This window comes from Helicoverpa zea, chromosome 29 (genome assembly GCF_022581195.2).
Source record: "Helicoverpa zea isolate HzStark_Cry1AcR chromosome 29, ilHelZeax1.1, whole genome shotgun sequence".
Taxonomy (NCBI): Eukaryota; Metazoa; Arthropoda; class Insecta; order Lepidoptera; family Noctuidae; genus Helicoverpa; species Helicoverpa zea.
Window position 1 is genome coordinate 4063019 of NC_061480.1, and position 24741 is coordinate 4087759.

The 24741-nt window shown below is 38.8% G+C and overlaps 3 protein-coding genes across 4 annotated transcripts; 2 read left to right on the plus strand and 1 right to left on the minus strand.

Annotated features, from left to right (window-relative positions):
• Positions 1-33: 33 nt before the first annotated feature.
• Positions 34-10759, minus strand: LOC124643958 (grpE protein homolog, mitochondrial). 2 transcript variants are annotated; one of them, XM_047183089.1, is made up of 7 exons: positions 10556-10759; positions 9285-9438; positions 8340-8453; positions 7648-7788; positions 7077-7160; positions 6057-6191; positions 34-2214 (listed from the first exon to the last, which is right to left on the minus strand). In XM_047183089.1, the coding sequence occupies exons 1-6, from the start codon at positions 10642-10644 to the stop codon at positions 6087-6089; spliced, it is 687 nt and encodes a 228-aa protein (XP_047039045.1). In that variant the 5' UTR covers positions 10645-10759; the 3' UTR covers positions 34-2214; positions 6057-6086. The 2 variants fall into 2 exon arrangements, with proteins under 2 accessions (XP_047039045.1, XP_047039044.1); XM_047183088.1 differs by having other exon boundaries at positions 6077-6191; positions 10556-10758.
• Positions 3119-4449, plus strand: LOC124643955. The gene has a single exon (XM_047183082.1). It carries the CDS (start codon positions 3170-3172, stop codon positions 4322-4324), a length of 1155 nt encoding a protein of 384 aa, XP_047039038.1. The 5' UTR covers positions 3119-3169; the 3' UTR covers positions 4325-4449.
• A 396-nt stretch (positions 10760-11155) lies between the features above and the next one.
• Positions 11156-22295, plus strand: LOC124643957 (pyridoxal phosphate phosphatase PHOSPHO2-like). Its single transcript, XM_047183087.1, has 4 exons — positions 11156-11536; positions 17886-18074; positions 21350-21568; positions 22063-22295. The coding sequence occupies exons 1-4, from the start codon at positions 11387-11389 to the stop codon at positions 22225-22227; spliced, it is 723 nt and encodes a 240-aa protein (XP_047039043.1). The 5' UTR covers positions 11156-11386; the 3' UTR covers positions 22228-22295.
• The last annotated feature ends 2446 nt before the right edge of the window (positions 22296-24741 follow it).

Sequence of the window (24741 nt, forward strand, 5' to 3'; positions counted from 1 at the left end):
ACGGGGCTTAGGTAAGAAATAAAAGTCATTTTGTAACAATAATCAACTATATTTGGAACTACTGAACTCAACGACTGAGCTCAACTATACATGGAATTCTACAGAAGCGAGAGAGAGAAAATCATTTACTACATGATTACAAATCACATTTGACTCTTAAATTATCTGCCTAGCCCTTTCCTTATATGACGGGGTCGGCTTCCTGTCCAACCGGATGCAACTGAGTACCGGTGTGCCACATAGAGTGACTGCCTATCTGACCTCCTCAACCCAGTTACCTGGACAACACGATACCCTTTGGTAAGACTGGTTGTCAGACATTCTGGGTTTGGTCTTTAAATACATGCTGTCATAAAGATTGAACCTCTTGCAGAGCCTTTAATATAACTACGTTTTTTATATAATAATTTCGCTATTTTAACCGACTTCAAAAAAAGGAGGAGGTTCACTATTTGTAGGTTCGGTTAATTTCTAGAGTCAAATATAATTTGAAATCATAACAATTTCTGTCAAAAATATTTTCACAAACCACCATTGTTTTGTCTAAACAAGAAATAAATACAGAAACTTAATAATTTAAAAAATAAATGCATTTAAAAAACTCTCTCTCGTAATTTTAAATCTAATTAGGGCTCTCGTCAAATAACTGTGCCGGTCTGAAAGTCGTCGTTCAGACTTTAGTGAAGTCATAAGTAACCACGGAGGAAGGAAACATAGCGGAGATGCCATAAGGAAGGTAGGTCAGGCGCCTTCTTGTAGCTCAAGCAACGTACGGTAGCCGTGATCAGTTACTAGAACTAACGAAGCGTTCGGGTACCTTGTCAAATCAAAACCAATCTATCAAAGATTGGTTTTGATTAAAAGATGATTTTATTTTGAAAATAATGGGCTCGCGCTACTTTCTTAGGAGATTTTGCGTTATGACATCTCCGCTAGTCATTTTATTCTCCATGGTAACCAATTTAGGGACGGCAAACTTATTTGACGAGAACATAAATACATATAAAACCAATATGTTTGAACCATTCAAATATATACAACATATCTTTGGGTTTACAGACATACTCGTACATTGCAAAACAACCAACATTTTGATAAAAACCGCTCTTATATTACATGAATTTTTCAAAATTTCACACGCACAGACTGTTTTTACAAAATATAACACTGCTCCTTTTACAAAAAAATACATTACCAGTATTTTATTTTGTAAAAGTAGCAATTTCTCATATGAGAAAACACAAAATAAAGAGGTACCTTGAATTTAATTTTTTACACTATTTTTCGAAGTCAAATATTTAGTCCTGTTTTATCCACCATTTAAGAAAACCCTTGCCAATTTAAGTACAATACTTAATTTTAAAACTTATGCAATTCATAATGTTTCAAGTCACCAAAAAGCGAATCGCGATAGTTTCCAAGATAATTTTATACTGGCCAAAATTACAAGCAAATCGCTATTGGTCCAATTTCATCGACACCATAAACCGAATTAATCGGAGTAAAAGTCGAATAAAACATTTTTATTTTACTACGAAGCTAGTATTTTCATGAAACATGTTATTCAACTTTATTCTGGGATAATCGTTCAAGGAACATAAATCCCAAATAAATTAGTTGGAATTTATGATAAACGACTGTTTTCCGTAAACAGACGTTTATTGTGAAAATTGGCCAGAATAATCTATGAAATAACATAAAAGGGTTTTGATGTAAAAAAAATACTCAAAATATTCAGCAGACAACGAAAACAAATTCAACACATTTTTGAAGGCTGACAACATTACAATTCGACCAAAATAAAGTTCATATCAACATTGAAAAATGTCTACACCTTGGTTCTATAATATAAATAAAGAAAAAAAAAACAGGTTTTTAAACATTATAATATCATCCAATCCTTTAGGGCGCGATTCCACCAAAAACTGTTCGCGAACATTCGGACATTTTAGAAATGTTCGCACGCAATGTGTTACTGTTTGCTATAGCGAGTACACCACGAGATACATTTGTGTGGTAGAATCTCACCTTTAGGACACACTATTTTAACTTCTAAATCTAAGCACAATTTAGGAAGTCGTTATCTTAAAAAAATATTAAATGTACAGACTTTTTTATTATTATATTTTGTGTATGTAAGTATTAAAATTATTATTTTATCCGTTTGTGTGGGCTAGATCTAACAATCCCCGTAGTTAGGCATCGATTCTAAACCTGGAACAAAAATATTCATATTACTGTGTGAAATATATAAAATCTAATATATTGATTAGCATTTTTACGCCAAGATTACTTCATCTTATTGTGTGAGCTGCAGGTTTAATCACCTAACAAACCCTAGTGTCAGAGTGTTTTCAAATCCGCCTGACGGTCTCTGACATGGAATGCCACTAAGGCTAATTATATGTTAGGCGCGAGTCACACCGGAATAGCAGCGGCCAGCAGCGACGCGGCGAGCACTTTCAGTGTGAAATAATTTTCAACTTTAACTCCATATTATTTGAAAAGACCAGTATCCCTTTTAAATCTTAAGGCGGTAGGGTAGCTCGTCGCCGCTGCTATTTCGGTGTGACTCGGGCCTTAGGGTAAGGCGACATCTGGCCTATATAAAATCAGGCCTTAGGGACAGTTCCCTGGTTTATCAGTTGTGTTAGAACCAACAACACAAGCTAATTAACAGTTTACCAGGGGGGTATAGTCGTGGTGGCCTAGTGGCAGTGGCGTAGCGTGGGGGGCGGGGGGGGGGGGGGAATTCCCCGGGCGGCAGCTTTTAGGGGGCGGCAAAATTTACCCAATAAAAAAAATATTGTTCGCAACTAGTATCTGCGCCGCTCCATTAAACTGTCTAACAATAACAAAACATTAAACAAAAAAGTTGAAACTTTTTAAACTTAAAATTAATTATTGTTAAAATTTGGTAGGTTAGTCAATGCCACAAGTGATATCATTGTTGTTATTAGGTTTATAACCAAATATTCATATTAAATTAATAAAATCTTTATAATAAAAAATTTCGCGCTCGCTTCGCTCGCGTATTCAGAAACTGTATTATGGCCCCTATTTTTGCATCTGTCAACAAACAAAAAGTTAAGTACGTTTGGGCTAAATTTTACAGAAATTATTTTAATTTCGTGCCGAGCGCGGCGTCAGCCGCCGCTAAGTCGATACCATGCGTTCGGAAGAACTCGTGGCGAACGAGGTCCTGGCGTTCCTGCAGTACCAGCTGGACGTCATGGATGAGGTCAGTGTGACCCAGATTTGCACCTCAAACTTCACCGAGGAGGAGATACGCAGCGCAAAGAAGCTGTTGTACGAGTCGCTGCAAATGGCAGACCGAATGCCGACCCGCAGGCGAGATGAAAAGGGAGAGAGGAGTCTCCAAGACACTATAAGGCTGTTGAAGGAGACCGACCCGGACGACGTGCCAACGTTCGTGGCAAAGGAGTTGCGGAAGCTGCCCCCGGTCACTTTCGATCACGTCGACGTCACCAGGCTGTTAAAGGACATCACGAGTATGAGGTCCAGCCTGGTCGAGCTGCAATTGAAGCTGGAGGCATCACAATCCACCATCTGTGATCTACGTAACGAGGTAGCAGAATTGCGAAACTCTGCATGTAGGTCACACGCGCATGCCAACAGCGACAACACACGCCACGGACAGGTCAACGCATCGCCGCAACGCGCCGAGTCAGCAAAATTGCACTCGTCGCCTGCCGTCGCCAATACTAGTGATGCGTCACCGTGCCCCGCCCTCCCCGCGTCCCCTGCCTACGGGACGCCGACGAATGTAAGCACGTCTAGGCTTGGACGTGTTTACTCGGATGCAGTAAAGCGAGATCCCGTCCAACGGCCACCTAAAGCTACTGTGGCGATACAATATCAGCCCGAAGGAACCCGAGGTACGGTACAATCTGTACCATGTAAAGGGAAAGTTGATGCAGATGGTTTCGTGAAGGTGGAAAGAAGGAAGAAGAAGCCATCTAGCCGAAATCAATGCGGAACTGCGTTGACTGGTCCGAACATGCTGCTGCGCCCCGCAATACCGACGACGCAGCTGTATGTTTCGCGTTTACATCACTCCACGAAGGTCGAGGAGATCGTGGAGTATATACGAGTCAAGACGAACTGGACCTTAAGAGTCGAGAGGTTGGAGCCCAGACACAACACAAATTTCAAATCGTTTGTGGTACGTGTGCCGACTCAGCATCTCGACATGTTCCAAGAAGCGTTTTGGCCGAAAGGTGTCGTTTTCCGGCGGTTCCGCGGGAGGCTACGCGACACCACGCAGTGCAACACGACACCGCCTATTCGTGTTAACAAATAGAAATTGTCCTGCTGATTATTGTTATTTTATATGTATTAGTTTATAAGTATTGCAATATTAAATTATGTATGTATTGTACTTTCTATGGGCCCTAGTTGCCTGAGGTAAACAAATAAATAAATAAATAAATAAAATTTACGTAATATTTGGTTTAAGTCCGATAAAAATTGCGCGCTCGCTTCGCTCGCGCGTTTGGGAACTACATAGGCAGGTTTTTCTTTATTTACATTTGCTTACCTACACAACTGCCGATATGCGTTTAGCAAAGTGCTAATTTAGGTAAACCGATGAGGTGGTCCCCGGCAAGACAAACTTTAGTTAAAGTGGTCCCTCATGACTAAAAGGTTAAGAACCACTGGTTTAGATAAACTTGAATGCTATAAGCAATAAAAAAAAGCTTGAAGCACGCAAATAAAATTTCACGCTTAGGTACAGTTCCATGGAAACTAGTTTTAGCATTAGTCCCGTAAATTAAATTAATTTGTTAAACAGTTTAAAGTAGCCCCGCTTTTTGAATTATTTCAATTTCGTATATACTTATAGGTACCTACTTCGCTAGCCTGCGTACCTAAAAGAATTTTAAAACCTTCAAGAAATCAAGTAACAAAGATATAAAAGAAAAGTCTACTTGAGAACCTCCCCCTTCTGCCGGGGCTGCGGGTTGTTCGAAAGAGTTACACGCGGCCTACGAGGAACATGACGGTTTTTAGTCAGTAAGAGTCTGACACTCCCTCACCGCTGCTAACCCACAGCGGGAGGGGTAATTTGATGATTTTTAACGTCGATACACAAAAAAGAAAAAACCAACGGCCAGTAACACTTAAAAATACACGGGAAGGGGCGGCAAAATCGACAACTGCCCCGGGCGGCAGATACCCACGCTACGCCACTGCCTAGTGGGTTAAAAAACAACCTCTTGAGTATAAGGGCGTGGGATCGATTCCAGGTCAGACAAGTATCAATGCAAATTTTCTATATTTTTATGTACTTTCTAAGTATATCTTAGACACCAATGACTGTGTTTCAGAAGGCATGTTAAACTGTAGGCCCCGGCTGTCATTGAACATCCTTGGCAGTCGTTACAGGTAGTCAGAAGCCAGTAAGTCTGACACCAGTCTATTTGGTTGCCCAGGTAACTCGGTTGAGAAGTTCAGATAGGACAGTCGCTCCTTGTGTCACACTGGTACTCAGCTACGTCCTGTAAGACTGGAAGCCGACCCCGACATAGTTGGGAAAAAGGCTCGGAGGATGGATGGATCTATGATCTATCTGTTGTTATGCTTAATTTGACACTACTTGATATGTTACTCACGGGTGTCACATGTAACTCACGGGTGTGACATGTTACTCACGGGTGTCACATGTAACTCACGGGTGTGACATGTTACTCACGGGTGTGACATGTTACTCACGGGTGTGACATGTTACTCACGGGTGTAACATGTAACTCACGGGTGTGACATGTTACTCACGGGTGTCACATGTTACTCACGGGTGTGACATGTTACTCACGGGTGTCACATGTAACTCACGGGTGTGACATGTTACTCACGGGTGTCACATGTAACTCACGGGTGTGACATGTTACTCACGGGTGTCACATGTAACTCACGGGTGTGACATGTTACTCACGGGTGTCACATGTTACTCACGGGTGTGACATGTTACTCACGGGTGTCACATGTAACTCACGGGTGTCACATGTAACTCACGGGTGTGACATGTTACTCACGGGTGTGACATGTTACTCACGGGTGTGACATCACTTGGCGACGCCGACGAGCGCGGGCCGCACGCAGCGCTCGTGCAGCTTGTAACCCACCTTCGACACCGCCACCACCGTGCCCGCCTCCGCGCCTTCCACTTCCTGCAAAGTAATACCATATTGCTATAATTTATCCTCATCATCATCATCATTAATTTAAGAGCCCAGCTCTTGTCGGTGCAGCTCCTTCCATTTACACCTATCTAGCGCCAACTCCTGAACTTCCTTATACGTCACAATCTTTACCTTTTCTTAATTCTTCCTAAGCAAATCAAAATCAAAAATCGTCTATTCAAACTTGGCTACAAAACAGCACTTTTCAAACGTCAGAAATTTACAAAAGACAGCCCCCAAAATGCCCACCCTTCACCACTTCCTATGTGTTTTTGCTGGGAAGATTATTCCTATTATCTCAAGCAAAGTACTACACTATAAAGTCTGAAATTACCAACTGACATTGAAAGAACGTCAAGATTAACGCTCAATTTTCCTTTGTTTGAGAGGAGACCGCAGCCCAGCAGTGGTACTTATATTAAAAGATTGATGATAATGATACTTGATGTCCCTTTAGCCGATTATCGGCTACGGCGGCTGTGCTCATTTAAGATCAGCCAGCTGCGCAGGACATATTTTAGTGCGTGAGCACTAGCACAGACACGGATGCACGATCCAGTATTCCTATGTGACCTAAATCCAACATGGCGGCCGTCCCAAGGTGACGGTTTTTGTTTATTGAGGTTCATCATCCTTGCAAGAGGTTACAATTTTATTGTATTTAGAAAACTTTTCAAGAACGAGTTTTGAATTTTACCTATGTACAAGGTTTTCGTAAATATGTTAAAGAGTAATATACATTTTTTCGCCGTCGAAAACTGTATAGATTTGGCAAAAAAAAAAAATGTTTGAGACAAGCCAATTTGGCTGTTGTAAGCCTCTTAACTAGAACTGAGTAAAAGATGTATGTTAATTTGTAATAAATAATATTACCTGTTGGAATAAAGCTTCGTGTAGGTTGGGGTCGAACTTCTCGCGGAGAGGAGACACCGACACCAGCCCGTGTCTGCTGAACACCTGCGAAATACAAAATGGTAAATAGTAGTATAATTAAATAAATGTTATATAATTTTTGCGTGATATAAGTGGGATGTTTTCATCGAAAGAGGGACAAGGACATTTTTGCACCCGCCAGCTGAAGGCAATTTATTGAATCAGTTACTTTAGGCTTTAGAGGACACAAAAATTAAAAAAAAATTGCTCTTATAAGTTAGTTAACACGAATAACGCGATAAGCGACAAAATAAAGAGCGAAACACAAAACACGAAAGAGCGTGCGCGAATTTTACTATTCTACGATTTGCTCACCGTAAAGCAGGACATTTGCGACAAAAATCGCGATTATCCCGTTAAAAGTTGAACGTCTGGATAGGCTGGTTGGGGGTTACACGGTACGTCAGTGGAGTGTCACGTGAGGGTCAGTAGGACGCCATACGGGACGTCAATGGGGTGTCACACGGATGTCAGTAAGTAGTCACATGGGGTGTCACAGGGGTGTCATTACCTGCGTGAGCTGCGCACGAGTGAGTCGCACTCCGGAGTGCAGGGAGCGCAGGGCTGCGGCGGCGCCGCCCTCTGTGCCTCCGCCCTCCGACACCTCGCTCTCTGGCACGCTCTCGGCGGCTGCTGCTAGAGTGTCTGCTACCTGGAGACGATAGAAACAACTCAAATCATTTATTTCATTTAGGCCTTTACAAGCACTTATGAACGTCGAACATATAACTAAGTTTGATTATAGTTGCCCATTCCAAAAGTAGCTTCCTATGGAGAAGAACGGGAAAGAAACTCCATGGTTACAAGTTTAATAATATGTATAGATGTATACCACTTGCTGTTTCACGCGGCACGCGGTTCCACCAGCGTCCAGTTTGACCCTATGTTTGACTCGTCCCTATGTTACTTGGGAAGAGTGTAGCTTTCAAATAGGTTCAATGTTCTCAGAGCCTTTACAAACAAACAAAAAAGTTTCCCTCTTTACTATATTAACATACATAGACACACTTTTATTACATTATTTCTTACCTGTATAACTTACATGACCAAATTCCTTGAGGAAATGTGGGCATATCTACCACACAAGAACATAGATTTCTCACAAACCTAAATTAAATGGCGATCTTCAAACAATTCGTTACAACAGCCGCTAGAGCACTGTATTTGTCCTGGGAAGAGTACAGTGGAGGTGTCTACACTCACGTCAAGTAGATCCTTGCAGAAGCTCTGTATGGCGAAGGACTTGGCGTCCTCCACCTGCTTCATCATGCGACGCCGCACGTTCTCGCCGTCTGCTAGAGCGCGCTTGTATTTGTCCTGGGAAGAGTACAACGGTGTTAGGCATAATAGTAGGTACACTGAGATGGTTTATGCCTGCAGCAAAGGGACTTCTGTCACGTATGGTTGGGTTGAGCTGTCCCTCCCAACTTCTTTCTTTTAAACATTTAAACAAAGTTTTGTTTACCAAAAAATGTTTTATGGCCAAACATAGTATCATTATGTTTTTATATGAGATCCATTTATTAAAGTAAACTGTGAGCTACCCTTCCAAGATGCTACCTTATATAATATGGCAGGGATGGCGAACCTTTATTGACTTACGTGCCAAATTAAATAAAAAAGAATGATGATTATAGACGCGTGCCTTTAACATTAAAAGGTAAAAGATTATGAAGAGGGACTTGTCTTTGATTCGCAAATTTTCATAAACATCTTTTAACAATAGTGCTCAGATATCTTAATAAAATAGGCTCTTTTCGGGATGTGGGAGGTAGTTCCACGAATCTATGATAAACATTTATTAGTACGTAGTAATGGTACATAGGTAAGTTCAATTGAAAACTTGCAGAATAATGGCGTGCCCAAATTATTTAGCTGCGTGCCACCACGGGCACGCGTGCCATTGGTTCGCCATCCCTGTAATATGGTATAAATAAAGCATTTATTACATAATTTTACAATATTTTCCTTAATTCTAAATAAGTGCTTATATGTATATGATTTGTTTGAACTAGGTAAAAACCTGTCTCAGGTGTAAAGTGCTTATTATAATATTTATAGTAGCAAATTAACCTTTAACTACTGACGTGGATGTCTCATAGACGGTGAGTTCACAAATATAGGTTACTCTTAAAATAGTAAACTTACTTCAAAATCCTTAACTTGTGTTCTCAGCGTGTTGACCTCAGCGGTCAGACTCTCGATGTGCTTGTGGCACTCCTCGACAGTGCCGGGGAGCTGCTTGTTGTCCGCCTCGGGCTCCGCAGCCTTCTCTTCTGTGCTGTATCTGCATACTGCACTTCTGTGGGTATGAAGATTATTTGTAAACAATTGAGTTTGATATACATTTTTGCAAGTAGGGTGTCACAAGATGGGGCTAGAAAGATGAAGAATGTTGTGTGAAGAAATTAGGCTATAATTAAAGATTTGTTAAAGTTTTTTACTATCACAGGTTCTCAACCTGTATAAAAGTTTTTAAAGTTAGGTAAAACTAGATAGTCTGAAATAAATTACCAACTGGAGTAACTGAAATGTTATTAATTTTAAGTGCTGCTCAAATATAATTCTATCTATTATATATTCTATTCAGAATTTGCAAATTGCTGTGACAAATAAGTTTAAATTAAGTTACATTTCATTATTTCAGTTTAAGTAAATCTATGTCAAAATCAAAAGTCATTTATTCAAATTAGGCTGCAAAATAGCACATTTTGAACGTCAGAAATTTACAAAAGACAGCCCCCAAAACGCCCGCCCTTCACCACTTCCTATGCTGGGAAGAAGTGGCGCAACAAACTCCCCAGCAAGTGTGAAGTGTATGTGAAAAGTATTTCGTCAGTGGACACTGGACAGTTAAAAGTGTAATCATGACGGTATAACATAAATGCAATATAGAATTTAGTAGTTCTCTTTACAGCCTTTTTAATAATTTACAGGTTTACTGAGCACAAGTTAGTGGTTTATCTATAGATAAAAATCTGGTATAGACTTGAACTTTGAACATAGGACTTTTATATTGTTTATAGCTATAACTAAAGAGATTTTATATACTGCTGGAATTCGATAATCAGAAAGATTCCTACAAGTCATGATCTATTGGTATTGTAAAGGGTATAGAGATGGATATCTTTAATAGCTTGTAGCTTTTATTATTTACAAATACACGTTAAGGGTTCCGACGACAAGAGGAATGCTATTCTAACTTAGTAAGTCAATTTTAAATTACTTTAAGAAGTTCTATAGTAAATATTGCATCAGCAATTTTATAATAGTTTTTATAAAATCTTCGCAAAAGGAAAAAGGTCAAACTTTAGTTTTGCTGTTTTAACTTGCTTTTGACACTTTTTAAAAGTATTTTTTCCTGAAATTTAAAAATTGTTTCGTGAACATAACCTCAAAATTTGGTTGCGCAATTTCACCTGTATACATTAGCTCGAAGCGTCCTCAACGGTGATCCGGCAACATATTTGGCAAGTCTACCCACTGAATACACATTTAATGAAGCCATTGCAATACGTGTTATGTAATTATTTACAATATTTCTAAAATAAATTCCCGTAAAAAGAGGTTAGGCTGCAGCTCTGAATTCTTCAACTGTCAAGTTTTTTTTTAATCTTCTACGACGATGACAGCCTGATAGAGTCACAAACAGATGTGTTTGGATATCCGTACGACGTCTAAAATGAAATCTCTTTTAAACCATTTTTGATGTTTTTATTAAATATCCAAAGAGGTGCTAATACACGCACTGCAGTTTTTTGATATTTCTATAACGATATTTAAACTGTTAAGTCGAAACAATAAGCATATATTTTAATATTCATATTGTTTATTGCGGTTAAGCTTTGATTCATTTGTTATTTATAAACTATGCCTAAGTGTAAAAATATTTTTAATGTGTGTTCATTTGAATAAATCATTGATTACGTATACATAAATCATCCTTGGAGTATTCTGAGAACTATCCGAACAAAAACCTCAAGGTCGCGTCAAACTCAAAATCAATAACGTCACGCCAGCTGATAGCTGTCAAAATTCACAAGTATTTTGCGATTTTGTTGCGTCTATTAGAAAAACCTTTCAATAATGATTACATCATCCGTAATTCTTCCGTCCCATGTCTCGATGTCTATTGACGTCATTAAACGAGTTCCCCATTCACGAGGCATCGCTTAGGACTTCAGAGATTTGAGTAAAATCTCGTTCAGTGCGTTACGGGTCGTTGTGTAGTGCGCGCGGAAAATTCAAATATGGCGCATTCGTCTTTGATTATTTTCGATTTTGATCGTACGATAGTGGACGCTGACTCTGACGCGACTTTAATAGATAAATTAAGGGAAAAGCAGCCTCCGCCCGAGTGGGAAGCCGGAAACCATGACTGGACTCCTTATATGAGTGATGTAAGTTTTTTTTTAGTTGGCTGTATGTTCATTGCTCTCAGGTGCCTATTTTTTCACGTAAAAAAGCACGATTTCTTAGCTACATTTTTGGGGATTATGATTTTTTGTTGTATTTAATTTTGCCTAGCCGTTTTTTAGGTAGATAGAATTTGCTTCTTTAAAATTATTCTTTACTACAGGTATTTTCATCATGGAGTAACTATTGTCCCTACTGAAAAACATCAAACTAGCTTATGACTTATTACTGAAAGAAAGTATAGGTCTGATACTTTGTCAGACTGTTCGGATTTAATTGCTACAAAAATTGCCTATTGAAACCAGTTGAAAAATACCTACTACCTTTGCTGAAAACCGCATCAAAAATCGCTTCAGCCAAACGCAAAGATAATCGCGCACAAACATACACGTCAAACTGAGAAGCTCATTTTTTGAAATCGATTAAAAATAGGATTCCATTTATTGGTTGATAAAACTTATTATTAACTATTAGACAAATAGGTATAATATACTTATTTTCCCTACAGTTATTTTTATTATTACCTATATATACATATTTTCCGTTTTTAGATAAACCGGCAAATTATGCATTTTCATAGTTATTATCTGGCTAATAAAATCGACATTTATGATTAGCCATTATAAATGTCTAATAATCATTTATAAATGTTTAATCTTCTATATAGGTACGTAAAAGAAAATCGTGTTAGTTACACATTTTATAACTGAAAAATGGATGAACCGTTTAAGCTGAAAATTTGAGTCTTCCGTTCTCCCAGCACACGGGCCACAGGCCACAACCACAAACCGCCGCCACTGGCATATTTCTTGTCATTTTCATACATTTTATACGGACTTTCCGCACACGGTTGACGCCGGTGGCGGCAAATGGCCGCAGCTTGCTTCTTGTGGCCCGCATCGGCCTCTAAACGTCGACACAAAAAGCCGCCACACGCCACTCTCTCCCTTACTATACCTGTTAGAGCCCACCTAAACCTCTCTACCTCAGTAAACCTGTAAGAGCCTAAAACCTTCTTCGACCGAGTTGGGTTAAAAAAAGTAGCGACCACCGACACAAAATTGCCATGTTAAAAGGCCTGCCAATTTACGTGCAGGAAGCAAAGCAACAAATATTGATAGGATAGCACATTCATGCATTTTCAATCACTTCATTACATGACAATATTTACATTATTCGTTTTCCCGCGTCCCGTGGAAACTACTGCCCGTACTGGGATAAAATGCAGCCTATGCTGCTCGGGAAGAGCGTAGCTTGAGCAGTGAAAGTTTTTTTTAAATCAGTTCTATACATATTTTCGGAGCTTTTGGGGTACAAACAAAAAAAAAATCTCTTTATCATACATAGTCCTAGCGCCCTGGTACGTCCTTCGCTACGTAAATAAATGAAGAACTGTTTGACCGATATTGTGCAAACTACACATAAACCATCGACTGAATAGTCCGAACAAAGCCTAAACATTCGATTTGGATAGCCCTTTCCTGAGTTATAAAATTACAACGAAGTGACATGATTTTTTAGATATATGAAGATGACTGGCAGAAACTTGACTCCCATATACATATTTCAGTTAAAAGCACGTGCTTCCAGGAAAACGCGTGAAACTGCGGCAAAACGCTAGTCACTAACCTATTTGTCATGTTCAATGTCAGTGCGTCACCAATTGAGGAAAGTTTCTATTAAAAATAAACCTTATGGCTTTATTAATAAGGTATAATTAGAATTATTTATTTTGGACATCCTGATTGGTTTTGGAGGCCATAACCTTAAATGGATAGTTCAAAACCAACAATATTATCATTAATTCAACCTAGGAATTCTCCTGGCATTCATAACTTCATCATCAGCCCAGCCTTTCCCCGAACTATGTTGGTGTAGGCTTCCAGTCTTTACCAAATGCAGCTGAGCACTAGTGCTTTCATGGAGCTACTGCTATATGTACTCCTCAACCTAGTTACCTGGGCAACCTCCTTTGTAAAACTGAATGTGACCCCGACTTCGCACTTGTAAATTGCTTCAGTAAAAAGTACAAGCAACTTCCACAAGTTGTAAAAAGTTCTAAGAAATTACTGCAAGCAACTCACGAGGGGGTATACGTATAAGTTATTTATGTAATCTGCTTACGTGAGCAAAGCTTACTAGTGAAAATGTGGTCTTTGATTTCTCTATCTAACTGACTAGCTAGACACATGACACATATTCTAGCATTTACTCTGGGAATGTAACTCTTAAGATAAGCAAACACTGCATCTATTCAACATGGTCACGAGGGAATAAGTAGACCGTTTACTAATATTTTCAAACAATAGTCTCACACATGCGAACATGCGGTTGCGCTATTTGACTATGTATTTCCATAAGTAAACCATAACCATTGTCATTGGTCATATCGGCAATTTGGCAACTGAAAATGGTTCGGTATTCGTTATAGTTAATTGGAGCAACTCATCGCAGAAACAGGTATAGGCAGAGTACTTTTACAAATGTAAATTGTCCATATCTGACAACCAGTCTTACGAAGGGGTAAATTGTTGGCCAGGTAACTGGGTTAAGGAGGTCAAATAGGCAATCGCTCCTTGTAAAACACTGGTACTCAGCTGCATGCATCGATTAGACGGAAAGCCGACCCGAACATAGTTGCGAAAAGGCTCGGGAGATGAGGAAACTTTTTTGTTTGTTGTATCTTAAAGGCTCCGTGTTCAAAGACGGCCGGGGCCTACAGTTTAATGTGCCCACAACGAAACACTCTTTTTTATATTAGTATGTAAGTATAGATAGAAATAACTACTATACCTATCGTTAAAAGGGTGTGCTAGGCTATAAGAACTGTGAGTCATGTTGGTATTAAATGTAGTTTTACACGACGTAGGTACTGGCCTACCCTTGCAAATGGGTAATAAAAGGAAGGTAACTTACCCATCGTCAAAGTTAGACAAGGTCTTAACTTTCAAACGACGAGGTAACTTAGTCTAACATGGAATCAAACCAAGCCTTCTTCTTTGTTGCAAATCATAATAAATAAATAAAGCCTGTCAAATTTCCTTTATAAGACTGGTTGTCCGAATTTCTGACTTCTGGACGACATAAACAGATATCAAAGATAAATAGCAATTTAACGCGCCGTTCCAAAATACGGATAAATCCTATTATAAACGCGAAAGTTTGATGTATGCTCCTCTTTGACACAAAAACTACCGAATTAATTTTAATAATAATATAGCTTATACTTATCAGAATAACTTAAAGGCTACTTCTTATCCGGCTACGGGAGAGTGTTCCTTCATTCATAAAGCGAGCAAAACCGCTGACATAAGCAAGTCAGTATATAAATAAACAAAAGGGCAAGGTGAGGTAACTTACCTGTTCCATCAAAATGCTAATAGTATCCAAAATTATCTATCTCTTAGTTTTGGCAGAGTGACAATTTGCCTAACCTTGACTAGTGGGCGATGCCAGTGAAATTATACTGTCTAATTTATAAGAGGAAGCGGATATCAAATAAACCGGGCGGTATATTAAAGACCTCGTCAATAAACTTCTATGTTATAACCCTCGCCAAATAAGTTTGCTGCTCTGAGAGCTCGTGGCTAATTAACAGCCGCACTGGTCGAATGTTACCATCTTGGTGTTTCGGAAGGCACGTCAAACAGTAGGTCCTGGCTGCCATTTGAACATCTTTGGCAGTCGTTACGGGTAGTCAGAAGCTGGAATGTACGACAGCCAGTCGACGACGACGACGAAGGGGTATCGGGTTGTCTGGGTAACTGCAAGCTGACCCGACATAGGTAATTATCTGAAAAGTCTAAACAGATGATGAGGAGCAGAACTTGAGTAAATTGGTGGACAACAACTAGTTTCATATTAGAGATGAGGCGCAGGACCGACATTAAGGTGCTCTCCAATGCACGGGTGTATCAATCACCAACTTCCAGGCTCTGCTGGTGGGGCAGGCTGGGCTGCTTTGTAAAAATTTCTTAAACCCACAAATCATCATAATCTTATCTGCCTAGCCTTTTCCCAACTATATTGGGGTCGGCTTCCGTCAGCAAACAGTAACAGAGTGCAGCTGAGTAGCAGTGTGGTCCATGGTCAGCCGACTCCAACATAGCTTTTTGAAAAGGTAAGGCAGATGATGACGAGTACCATTGGAATTCAGCTAATTTCATAGGCAACAGCTAGTTTCATTTTAAAGTAGGTACTAACTACATATGTTGCCAATAGATTTTACTATTCATACCTATGTGCATAGTCACGTGTATCTACATATAATTAGATCGATAAAAATAATTAGATTTCGTGGGAATGCGTGGGTATTCCCTACGGTATGTAAGACGGAATATTAATTACAATGCGTTTGTTCGTCGCGTGATTGTATGCTAATTAATATTAGTTGATTAAAACAATTAAAGTTCTTGGCATAGAATAAATACAATCTTGCTGTGTTGCTGCACCAAATCAACTGCAGCCAGCCATTTGATCCCAGAAGCATCATCATCTGCCTAGCCTTTTCCCAACTATGTTGGGGCCGGCTTCCAGTTTAACTGGATGCAGCTGAGTATCAAAGTGCCACAAGGATCGACTGCCTGTCAGACCTCCTCAACCCAGTTACCCGGGCAACCCGATACCCCTTGGTCAGACTGCATTTATTATTCTGCAGATCTAAAATAAAGCATTTCGGCGCGAGCTAGCATGTGTTCTATACACACAAAGGCTGCAGATCCGCGGACATTTTATAAATGTTCACACGCAATGTGTTAGTGTGGGTCCACACTGCGAGCCTAGCGCGGTTGCGACGACGGGCGCGAAGTATCAAACATATGAAACTCGCCTTTGCGTCCATATTGAAGTGACTAAGGCGGAAGCCTAGTGCGATGGGACTGAGCGAGTCAGCGCGCGTAAGTTTCAAACCCTTCTATCTTCGCGTTCTGGCCACACTACGGGCCTAGTCATCTAATTATTTTCTTCTTCCCAGCAAAAATTCTTCTTCCCAGCAAAAACGCATAGGAAGTGGTGAAGGGTGGGCGTTTTGGGGGCTGTCTTTTGTAAATTTATTTTTTTTGACGTTCGAAAAGTGCTGTTTTGCAGCCAAGTTTGAATAAATGACTTTTGATTTTGATTTTGATTTTGATCGAGCGACCCAATGCGCGGGCGGCGGGGGTAACAAACCAGTTCGATCTTGTCGTTCGGCGTATGTGCGTTTATATTTGTTTGTCTAAAAAATGGCGGTGAATACTGAATCGTTTATAAGTGCAATTCAATCTCAACCACCGATCTGGCAAAGCAAACATCCACACCACAATAATCGCACAATAACAAGAAAGTTATGGAGTGAAATAAAAGAACAATTTCCTATAAGTCAAGGTGTTGCATTCCTGATGTACATCACACCGCTACAAGAGCTCGCGCCTTCACTGTGGCCACCCCACGCCACCGCTCGCCGCGCCCACCTAGGCTCCAGTCACCGCGCTTGCAGTGTGGACCCACACTTACTGTTTGCTAGAGCGAGTACACCAAAAAAAACATCTGTGTTGAATCTCTCCTTTAGATTACTTCAAGGCTACTTTTTGTCCAGAAGTATTTCACTGAAAATGCAGGCGAACCAAGGGAAATATAGCTAGTACCTACGCCTATATAAGATGTTTAACAAAGAATCACAAAAGTCAAGTGTGATATAAATTAACACTTGCACTCTTATGAAACAAAGTATATACGTAAACATGACTCTTTATTAACACATAATGGTTTATCGATCTAACACGATTTAGTAGGTGAATAGAAGGCTTTTCTATTCTGGTGAGAAATCATCAAATGACCCCCTCCCGCTGTGGGTGCAGCGTGAGGGAGTGTCAGACTCTTACTGACTGAAACCCATCATGTTCCTTCTTAAGCTTTTTATGTACCAGCGCCCCGGTAACTCGCGCGAGCAATCCCACAGGTTCTCAAGGTTAGATTTTTTTTTTGTATGTTTGTTCGCTCATATCTCCCTTGTTCTAAGTTCGCCATATTCAAATGATGTCTGTTCTTCGCTATAAGACCTGTAGTCATATCCGTTACATTGTCATATTCAAACAGTAGGATACAAGAAAATGACAATGATAATGGGTAGCATAAACACCTGATTTATTAAATACGAAAGAGATGTGGTATCAGAGTATTGCAGAAAAATGATTAAGTGTGTCAATTTTCAAATTGCGATTACAAGAAAACTACTGAACAGATTTTCGTACGAGTTTCGCCGTAGATACCTACAACCTAGAATAAAATTATTTCAACAGCAGTCTAATCTTCAATCAATTTCATACACTTGTTAAATAAATTCTTTGTCTTTTTCAGGTATTCGAGCACGCCTACTCAGCAGGGCTAAGCCGGGACGACATACTCCAATGCATCGGGTGCATGAGACCCACGCCAGGAGTGAAGGAGCTTATCGCGGTGTGCGCAGAGGAGGGCTGGCATATCGTCATTATATCCGATGCGAATACCGTCTTTGTGGAGCACTGGCTGAAGGTCAATGGGTTACGGGTGAGTTTCAGACTCCTCATCATCCTCCGAGCCTTTTTCCCAACTATGTTGGCGTCGGCTTCCAGTCTAACCGGATGTAGCTGAGTACCAGTGCTTTACAAGAAGTGACTGCCATGCCTGGCCTCCTCAACCCAGTTACCCGGGTAACCCGATTCTAAGTTTGTATGTACTTTCTAAGTATATCTTAGACACCATTGGCTGTGTTTCGGATGGCACGTTAAACTGTAGGTCCCGGCTGTCATTGAACATCCTTGGCAGTCGTTACGGGTCTTCAGAAGCCAGTAAGTCTGACACCAGTCTAACCTCAACCCGGTTACCCGGCCAACCCAACTTACTTACGTTTATGTGACGAAGAAGCAACCTTGATAAAAAGCAGTTATTTCTTACAACAAAACAAATAATTTTACGTCATTCATGATTTCATATGATGATGATGATGATGTCCTCCTAGCCGATTATCGGCTACGGCGGCTGTTCTCATGTAAGGAGACTAGCCAACTACGCAGGACATATTATAGTGCACGAGCATTTGCGCAGACACAGGTGCACTCACTATTCCTTAACTCTCATAGCCCGATGGGACGGTAATCCGACACGACCGGAGAGAGATCAGGCGCAGGACCGACATTTACGTGCTCTCCGATGCACGGGTGTATCAATCACCAGCTTCCAGGCTCCGGGCTGCTTTGTGAAAGTCTTCTAAAACCCACAAAGCGATTTCGGCCCGACTCGGGAATCGAACCCGAGACCACGTGCTCAGCAGCCACACTTGCGACAGCTAGACCAACGAGGCAGTCGGTATTTCATATAATGATGAAATGTTCTAGTGAAAATTACAACTTTACATTTGTATAGAAGTTTCATTAGCAGTTCCATAGTAAATAATAGTGCACTGTTATAGTAATAGTTTGTTTGCACATCTGTTGAGAGCATGTGACTCAAAAACAAAAGTGTTCTAATGACGAACTAAAACTACTTCATCATCATCATCATCTCAGGCATAGGACGTCCACTGCTGAACATAGGCCTCCCCCTTAGATCTCCACAGATACCTGTTGGAGGCGACCTGCATCCAGCGTCGACGGCGACCTTTATAAGGTTGTCTGTCCACCTTGTATTAATACTTGGCTGTAAATAATTCCCGTATCCGGATAAAATGAAACCTACACCTTACTTCGGGCTCTAGACTATCTGTGGACCAAACATTCATAAGCAAGTACATAAGGGTGTAAATAAAGTAAGTAGGTAAAAAAATAAAAAATAAAATAAACGTTTATTCCGAATAAATTCTCCAATATTTTTTACTATTACTTTTGCCAAACTGCAAAACAGTTTGTTGGCAAATGTAGCTCCTTATTTACTCTGTTATTAAATTTCTCGTGTTTATTTACTTATAACTATGTCGTTATTATAAACAAATAACTTTGGTCAGGATGAGGCAAGAATTCCAATACTCTGGAACTCCAGAGTATTGGAATTCTTGCCAATTCCAATACTCTTTTTCTTCTTCTTGCTTGGAGGTATATCGGGTTTATCACATTAAATTAAATATGTTAATATACTGGTTAATATATGTCGATTAGCACAAAGAAATAAAAGATTTTTTCAAACAAAGTAAATAGAATGAAAATTTGCGAGAATTAGAACTCCATATAGAGTCAGTCATTAAACACAACGGAAATTCTCCCTTGAAAACTGACAGCTGTCAACTGATCAAAACGATACTCCTAACTTTATCTCTGCTTTACACAATGATGTTGTAATTATGAAAATGAAAAATGACTCCTGTGGCTAAACCACTGAATGGATCAGGTTAATTTTTGTACAATTCGCCATAGAATATCATAAAGTACATGCGATAAGGATAAGGAAGTGCATAAAGATGTACAGTCAACTTCAGGTCAGTGGTAATAGTTTTATAGGAAAATCGTCCTTATTACTATTGAGTTAAGGTGCATGACAGTTACCACTAATGTGCAGTTTACTGTACAAGAGGAAGTTAACAGTTTTCTCAAAGACAAATCGTTCTAATTATACCTTTTAATAGAGGTATACTAATATGTAGATCTGAGTAAGCACGTGAGGATTTTCAAGGATTCTTTACATATTGCCTATCGGTGGGTTACAATAACCTGTCTGTTGATTTGGTTTCTAGAGATAGGAATTTGATATTACTTGTAATGGTGGCATGTGAAAACTATTTTTAGAAAGCAAGCAATAGATAGTTTAAACTGACAAACGCATTGCCGTGCCAAAAAAAATCCTGTCGATAGAAATCCATAAAGTTTGTTATTTGTCGACACAGGAAATATTTATACGGAAGTATATAAAGATAATAATAAAATACCTCTAATTGTGTCCCACACGTTCTGGGGTCCTTCGAATGCCACAGTCACTTGTAATTTACACTTTAAAAACTTTCGACCATGTCCTAAGTTTCGATAGCAACCCCAAACAAAACGAAATTAAAACCAATTTACTTTTTGAAATCGCAATAAAGTAACTTTTTTTTTACTTTTATTATTCTTTATTGTACACAAAACATATTTTTCATCCCACCATCTCGGAAAGAGTAGTTTTACCCTTTGATATCTGAGCGCAAAAGCCGTTTTTATTCTCTAGAGCGGTAAAGTGATTTGAATTTAGAACATCATGTCAAATCGTGTGCAATACTCCGTTTGTGACAATCTTGATAAGACTTTTCAAACAAATAAATATTAAACAAATAAAATACTGCTTAAAATAATTATTCAATTAATTAAGTCATTTTTATTATTGTTTTTACATAGATTTCTAACCTCGTTTCATTTTTAAACTGAGTTTTCAAATAAATGAACTTTAATAGATACTGCTTTTTAATTTGATACTCATATGTGCGCGCCATTTTGTTTTTTTGCATTTAGTAATTTCCTCGATGAGGTGGGATGAAAAGTTACGTGTTGCACTCGAGTGCAAAGATTTTTCACCTTGAGCTCTTTTGATTCCCTCGCTATCGCTCAGGATTCTAATTATTGAAACACTCGCTACGCTCGTGTTTCAATTTTAGAATCCTTCGCTTGCTCGGTCATCAAAATTAAGCTCGCGGTTAAAAAGCAACTTTGCACTCTTGTATAACAAATAACTATTGATACACACACAATACAGAAATATCATGTACAAAGGCGAGCTTAACCCAGAGTTGGGTTCTCTGACAGAAAACCTTAGAGCGATAGAGAGATGCGATAGGGAAGAGTAAGTTAGAAGTGCACAACTAATTTTGACTTTTCTCATTCCAGGATTGCATAACAGAGATAATAACGAACCCCGCACACTGGGCAGGCGACAAACTGCTAATCAAGCCTTACATGCATCAGACAGCCTGTGCTAGGTGTCCGCCGAACCTCTGCAAGAAATCTGCCCTACTCCAGTGGACTTCTAAAGCTAAACACGAGAAATACGTGTACTGTGGAGATGGGAGGAATGATTTCTGTCCTGTTACTGTCTTGCCTGACCATGTTAGTATTATTATCTTTAACTGCTTCTTTACAATTCCACGTCAGAGGCCGTAAGGTGGATTTGAGAAACTCTGACACTCTGACTCTGGCCTGATTCTGCCAAGTTAGTAATGTGACAATTGGATAACAATTGAACTTCAATAGCAGTTATAATCTTAGCGGGCATCCTGCTACTAATGTAAGACCAATCGTATTCCATTAATATTTCATTGGTTTGATATTGGTCTGCTATTTGGTCTATAGGTTAGTCTGCTCTACAATCATATTGCAATCGTAAATCATTTGCAGATAAATGATTCATTATTGAATCACAGAAAAGGATAAAAACGTTTATTTAAAAGAAAAAATAGCGGAATGCCACATACGCTTCAATCGTAATTGAGTCGTGATTGGATCTCAAATCGTATGACACTTAACTAAAATTGGCTGAACCAAGCCCCTGCAGCCCACTCGATAAAAAGAAAACTAATCTATATTTTTCTCCATTATTTCAGGCAATCGTATGCCCCCGGATGGGCTACCCCCTCCATGACCTTTTAAAGAAGGACTCATCATCCTCCACGCCGCTGGTAAAAGCTAACATAGTGCCCTGGGTCCACTTGACAGCGGTCCTCGACACATTGTACCCGGGACGGACAGCCGGAAGAATTGACATGTGATATTATAGTTAAGGTTTTTTGTTAATGTTTAATTCTTAAAGAAATACATTATTTTATTTGTTGAGAAATATATATTTTTTATACTTACACACCCTTGCTGTGTTTTGGAAAGCACGATAAAAAATGTAGGTCCCGGCTGTCATTTGAACATCTTTGGCAGTCGTTACGCTATAAGCTAGAAAGTCTGACAACCAGTCTTATCAAGGGGTATTGGGTTGCCCGGGTAACTGGGTTGAGGAGGTCAGATAGGCAGTCGCTCCTTGTGGCACACTGGTACTCAGCTTCATCCGGTTAGACTGAAAACCGACCCCAACATAGTTGGGAAAAGGCTCGGCAGATGATGAAATAAAATATGAAAATTATATCTAACATCTTTTATTACGACAAATAACTTATAAAGTTTATAGACAATATTTCTTATTTTTTTAATAAAAAGCGCATGTGACGCCCCCTAGCGTCTCGTTAAGCAACACATTTTAATAGGTACATTAACCTTACACCTACGAGAAATCTACCAACAACCCTTGGTAGAAATTTAAGATTCCACATAGCAACATCGAAGGGTAATTTTGATATGGCAACATGATCTGGCAGTGATAAGCTGGCTTGTTGGTAGATTTTCCCATTTTTAACATTATTTTGTTAATTTAATACTGATGATAATAATTAGGTCGTAAATGCGTTGATAAGTGTTACCATTTCATAAATTTTCTACCGTTATGGTAGTAAATAAATAGGGAATGCTTTAAATTACATTTTTCTTATTACTAAGTAGGAAATAAGATATTGTGTTATTTGTTGTATTACATAAATTATTGTTATTTTAAACTTGTTATCGATTCGTAATGACATAACCATACATTTCGTCTTTTTTTAAAATAATAGCTGTAAAAATGCTGACGTCTTTAATAGTGTCACTCCCAGCGTATTTCTTCAATTAAATCAACGTGTTTCTTAAACATTGCCGTCAATTGTCAACTCAATACCTTTCTCAGCAGTCGGGTAACTATTTAAATATCTGAACACAACAAATAACACAATATACTATATCCTTATAAACCTACTTACAATTACTTTACAAGCTGATTCAGCAACATAATATTATAAATACTTCATCTATACTTCATATAAGTTTACTTTTTTTACAAAATCTCTAAAAAAAAAGATATGAGGCTTTAACTTTTAAAGTTATAGAAAAGAATACTCGTCAAAAAACTTTGCATCTCTGAAGTTAGGTGTTAGAAGCGTCGCGCATGTGTGGTTGTGTTTTGTTATTACTTTTTGACCATCATGCAGTTATTATAGTTCGGCCATTCAGAGAATGCGTTCCTGACACGTCGCGATTGAACTGACGACGTAACTACATTCATTGATTATTGATATAATAATGTTGTTTTAATGCTCCTCAATTGTTAAAACGGTAAACAACCAGCAAAAATATTTTTATCGTAACTGCAACGCCATTGCAAAGTTACGTCGTCAGTTCAATCGCGACGTGTCAGGAACGCATTCTCTGAATGGCCGAACTATAGTAGCTAACTTCGGGACGGTAAGTAACCTTACTTTTTTTTGATGGGAAATCATCAAATGACCCCTCCCGCTGTGGGTGCAGCGCTCGGGAGTGTCAGACTTACTGACTGAAACCCACGATGTTCCTTCTGAAGCTCTTTATTTACCAGCGCTGCGGTAACTCAACTATACCTCTCTGAAGTTAGCTGTTAGACGCCTCGCACATGCGCGGTAGTATTTTGTTGGTACTTTTTGACTATCGTGAAGTTATTAGTAGCTAACTACGGGATGGCAAAATTACCTGGCGAGGAAACATATGCAGTTGTGATGTATTATTCCTTTCTATAACTTTTCAAGTTATTTGCTTAAAGCTAACTTACATAAATACGTAATATAAACGTTTTTAAGATGGCAAGATTGTATTTAGATAAGTTTTTTCACTTTTACATTGGAAATAAACAAAGTAAAATAAAAACAGATAGGTACTGAAACGTAGACTTTTGGGTAAGTAGGCGTTTTTTAGATATAGATTTTCAAATTTTGAAAATCATAAAGATAGATTTTCTGCATAACCATCTTAACTTTAATAAAAAGGTTTCATACTCCTGCGAGCCTCTTTTTTCAAATGTTATGGATAAACGGAGTAGTTATAAAAAATGATTATTGAGATATTACTTTCAGAGTTTCACTTAGGAGACTAGAAATTACGAAGTTACTAAAGTATGGTGTAAGTTTTTTTTTTGTAACTAAAAAGTTGTCAATTTCCAATTTCTTAAAAAAAATAACCATAATGTTGTAAGCCTAAAAATTTAAATTTCTACTATTCTGATAATTTATAATTTTCTTAATTAATTTAAACGGCAATAGATTACAGATTACATAATACCTAAAAGCTAACTTAAATAATATTAATATAAAAAATAAACAACATATGAAATAATAATTATATATTATTAATAATAAATAGTTTAATTACATGAAATGAACACAACGATATCATTTATG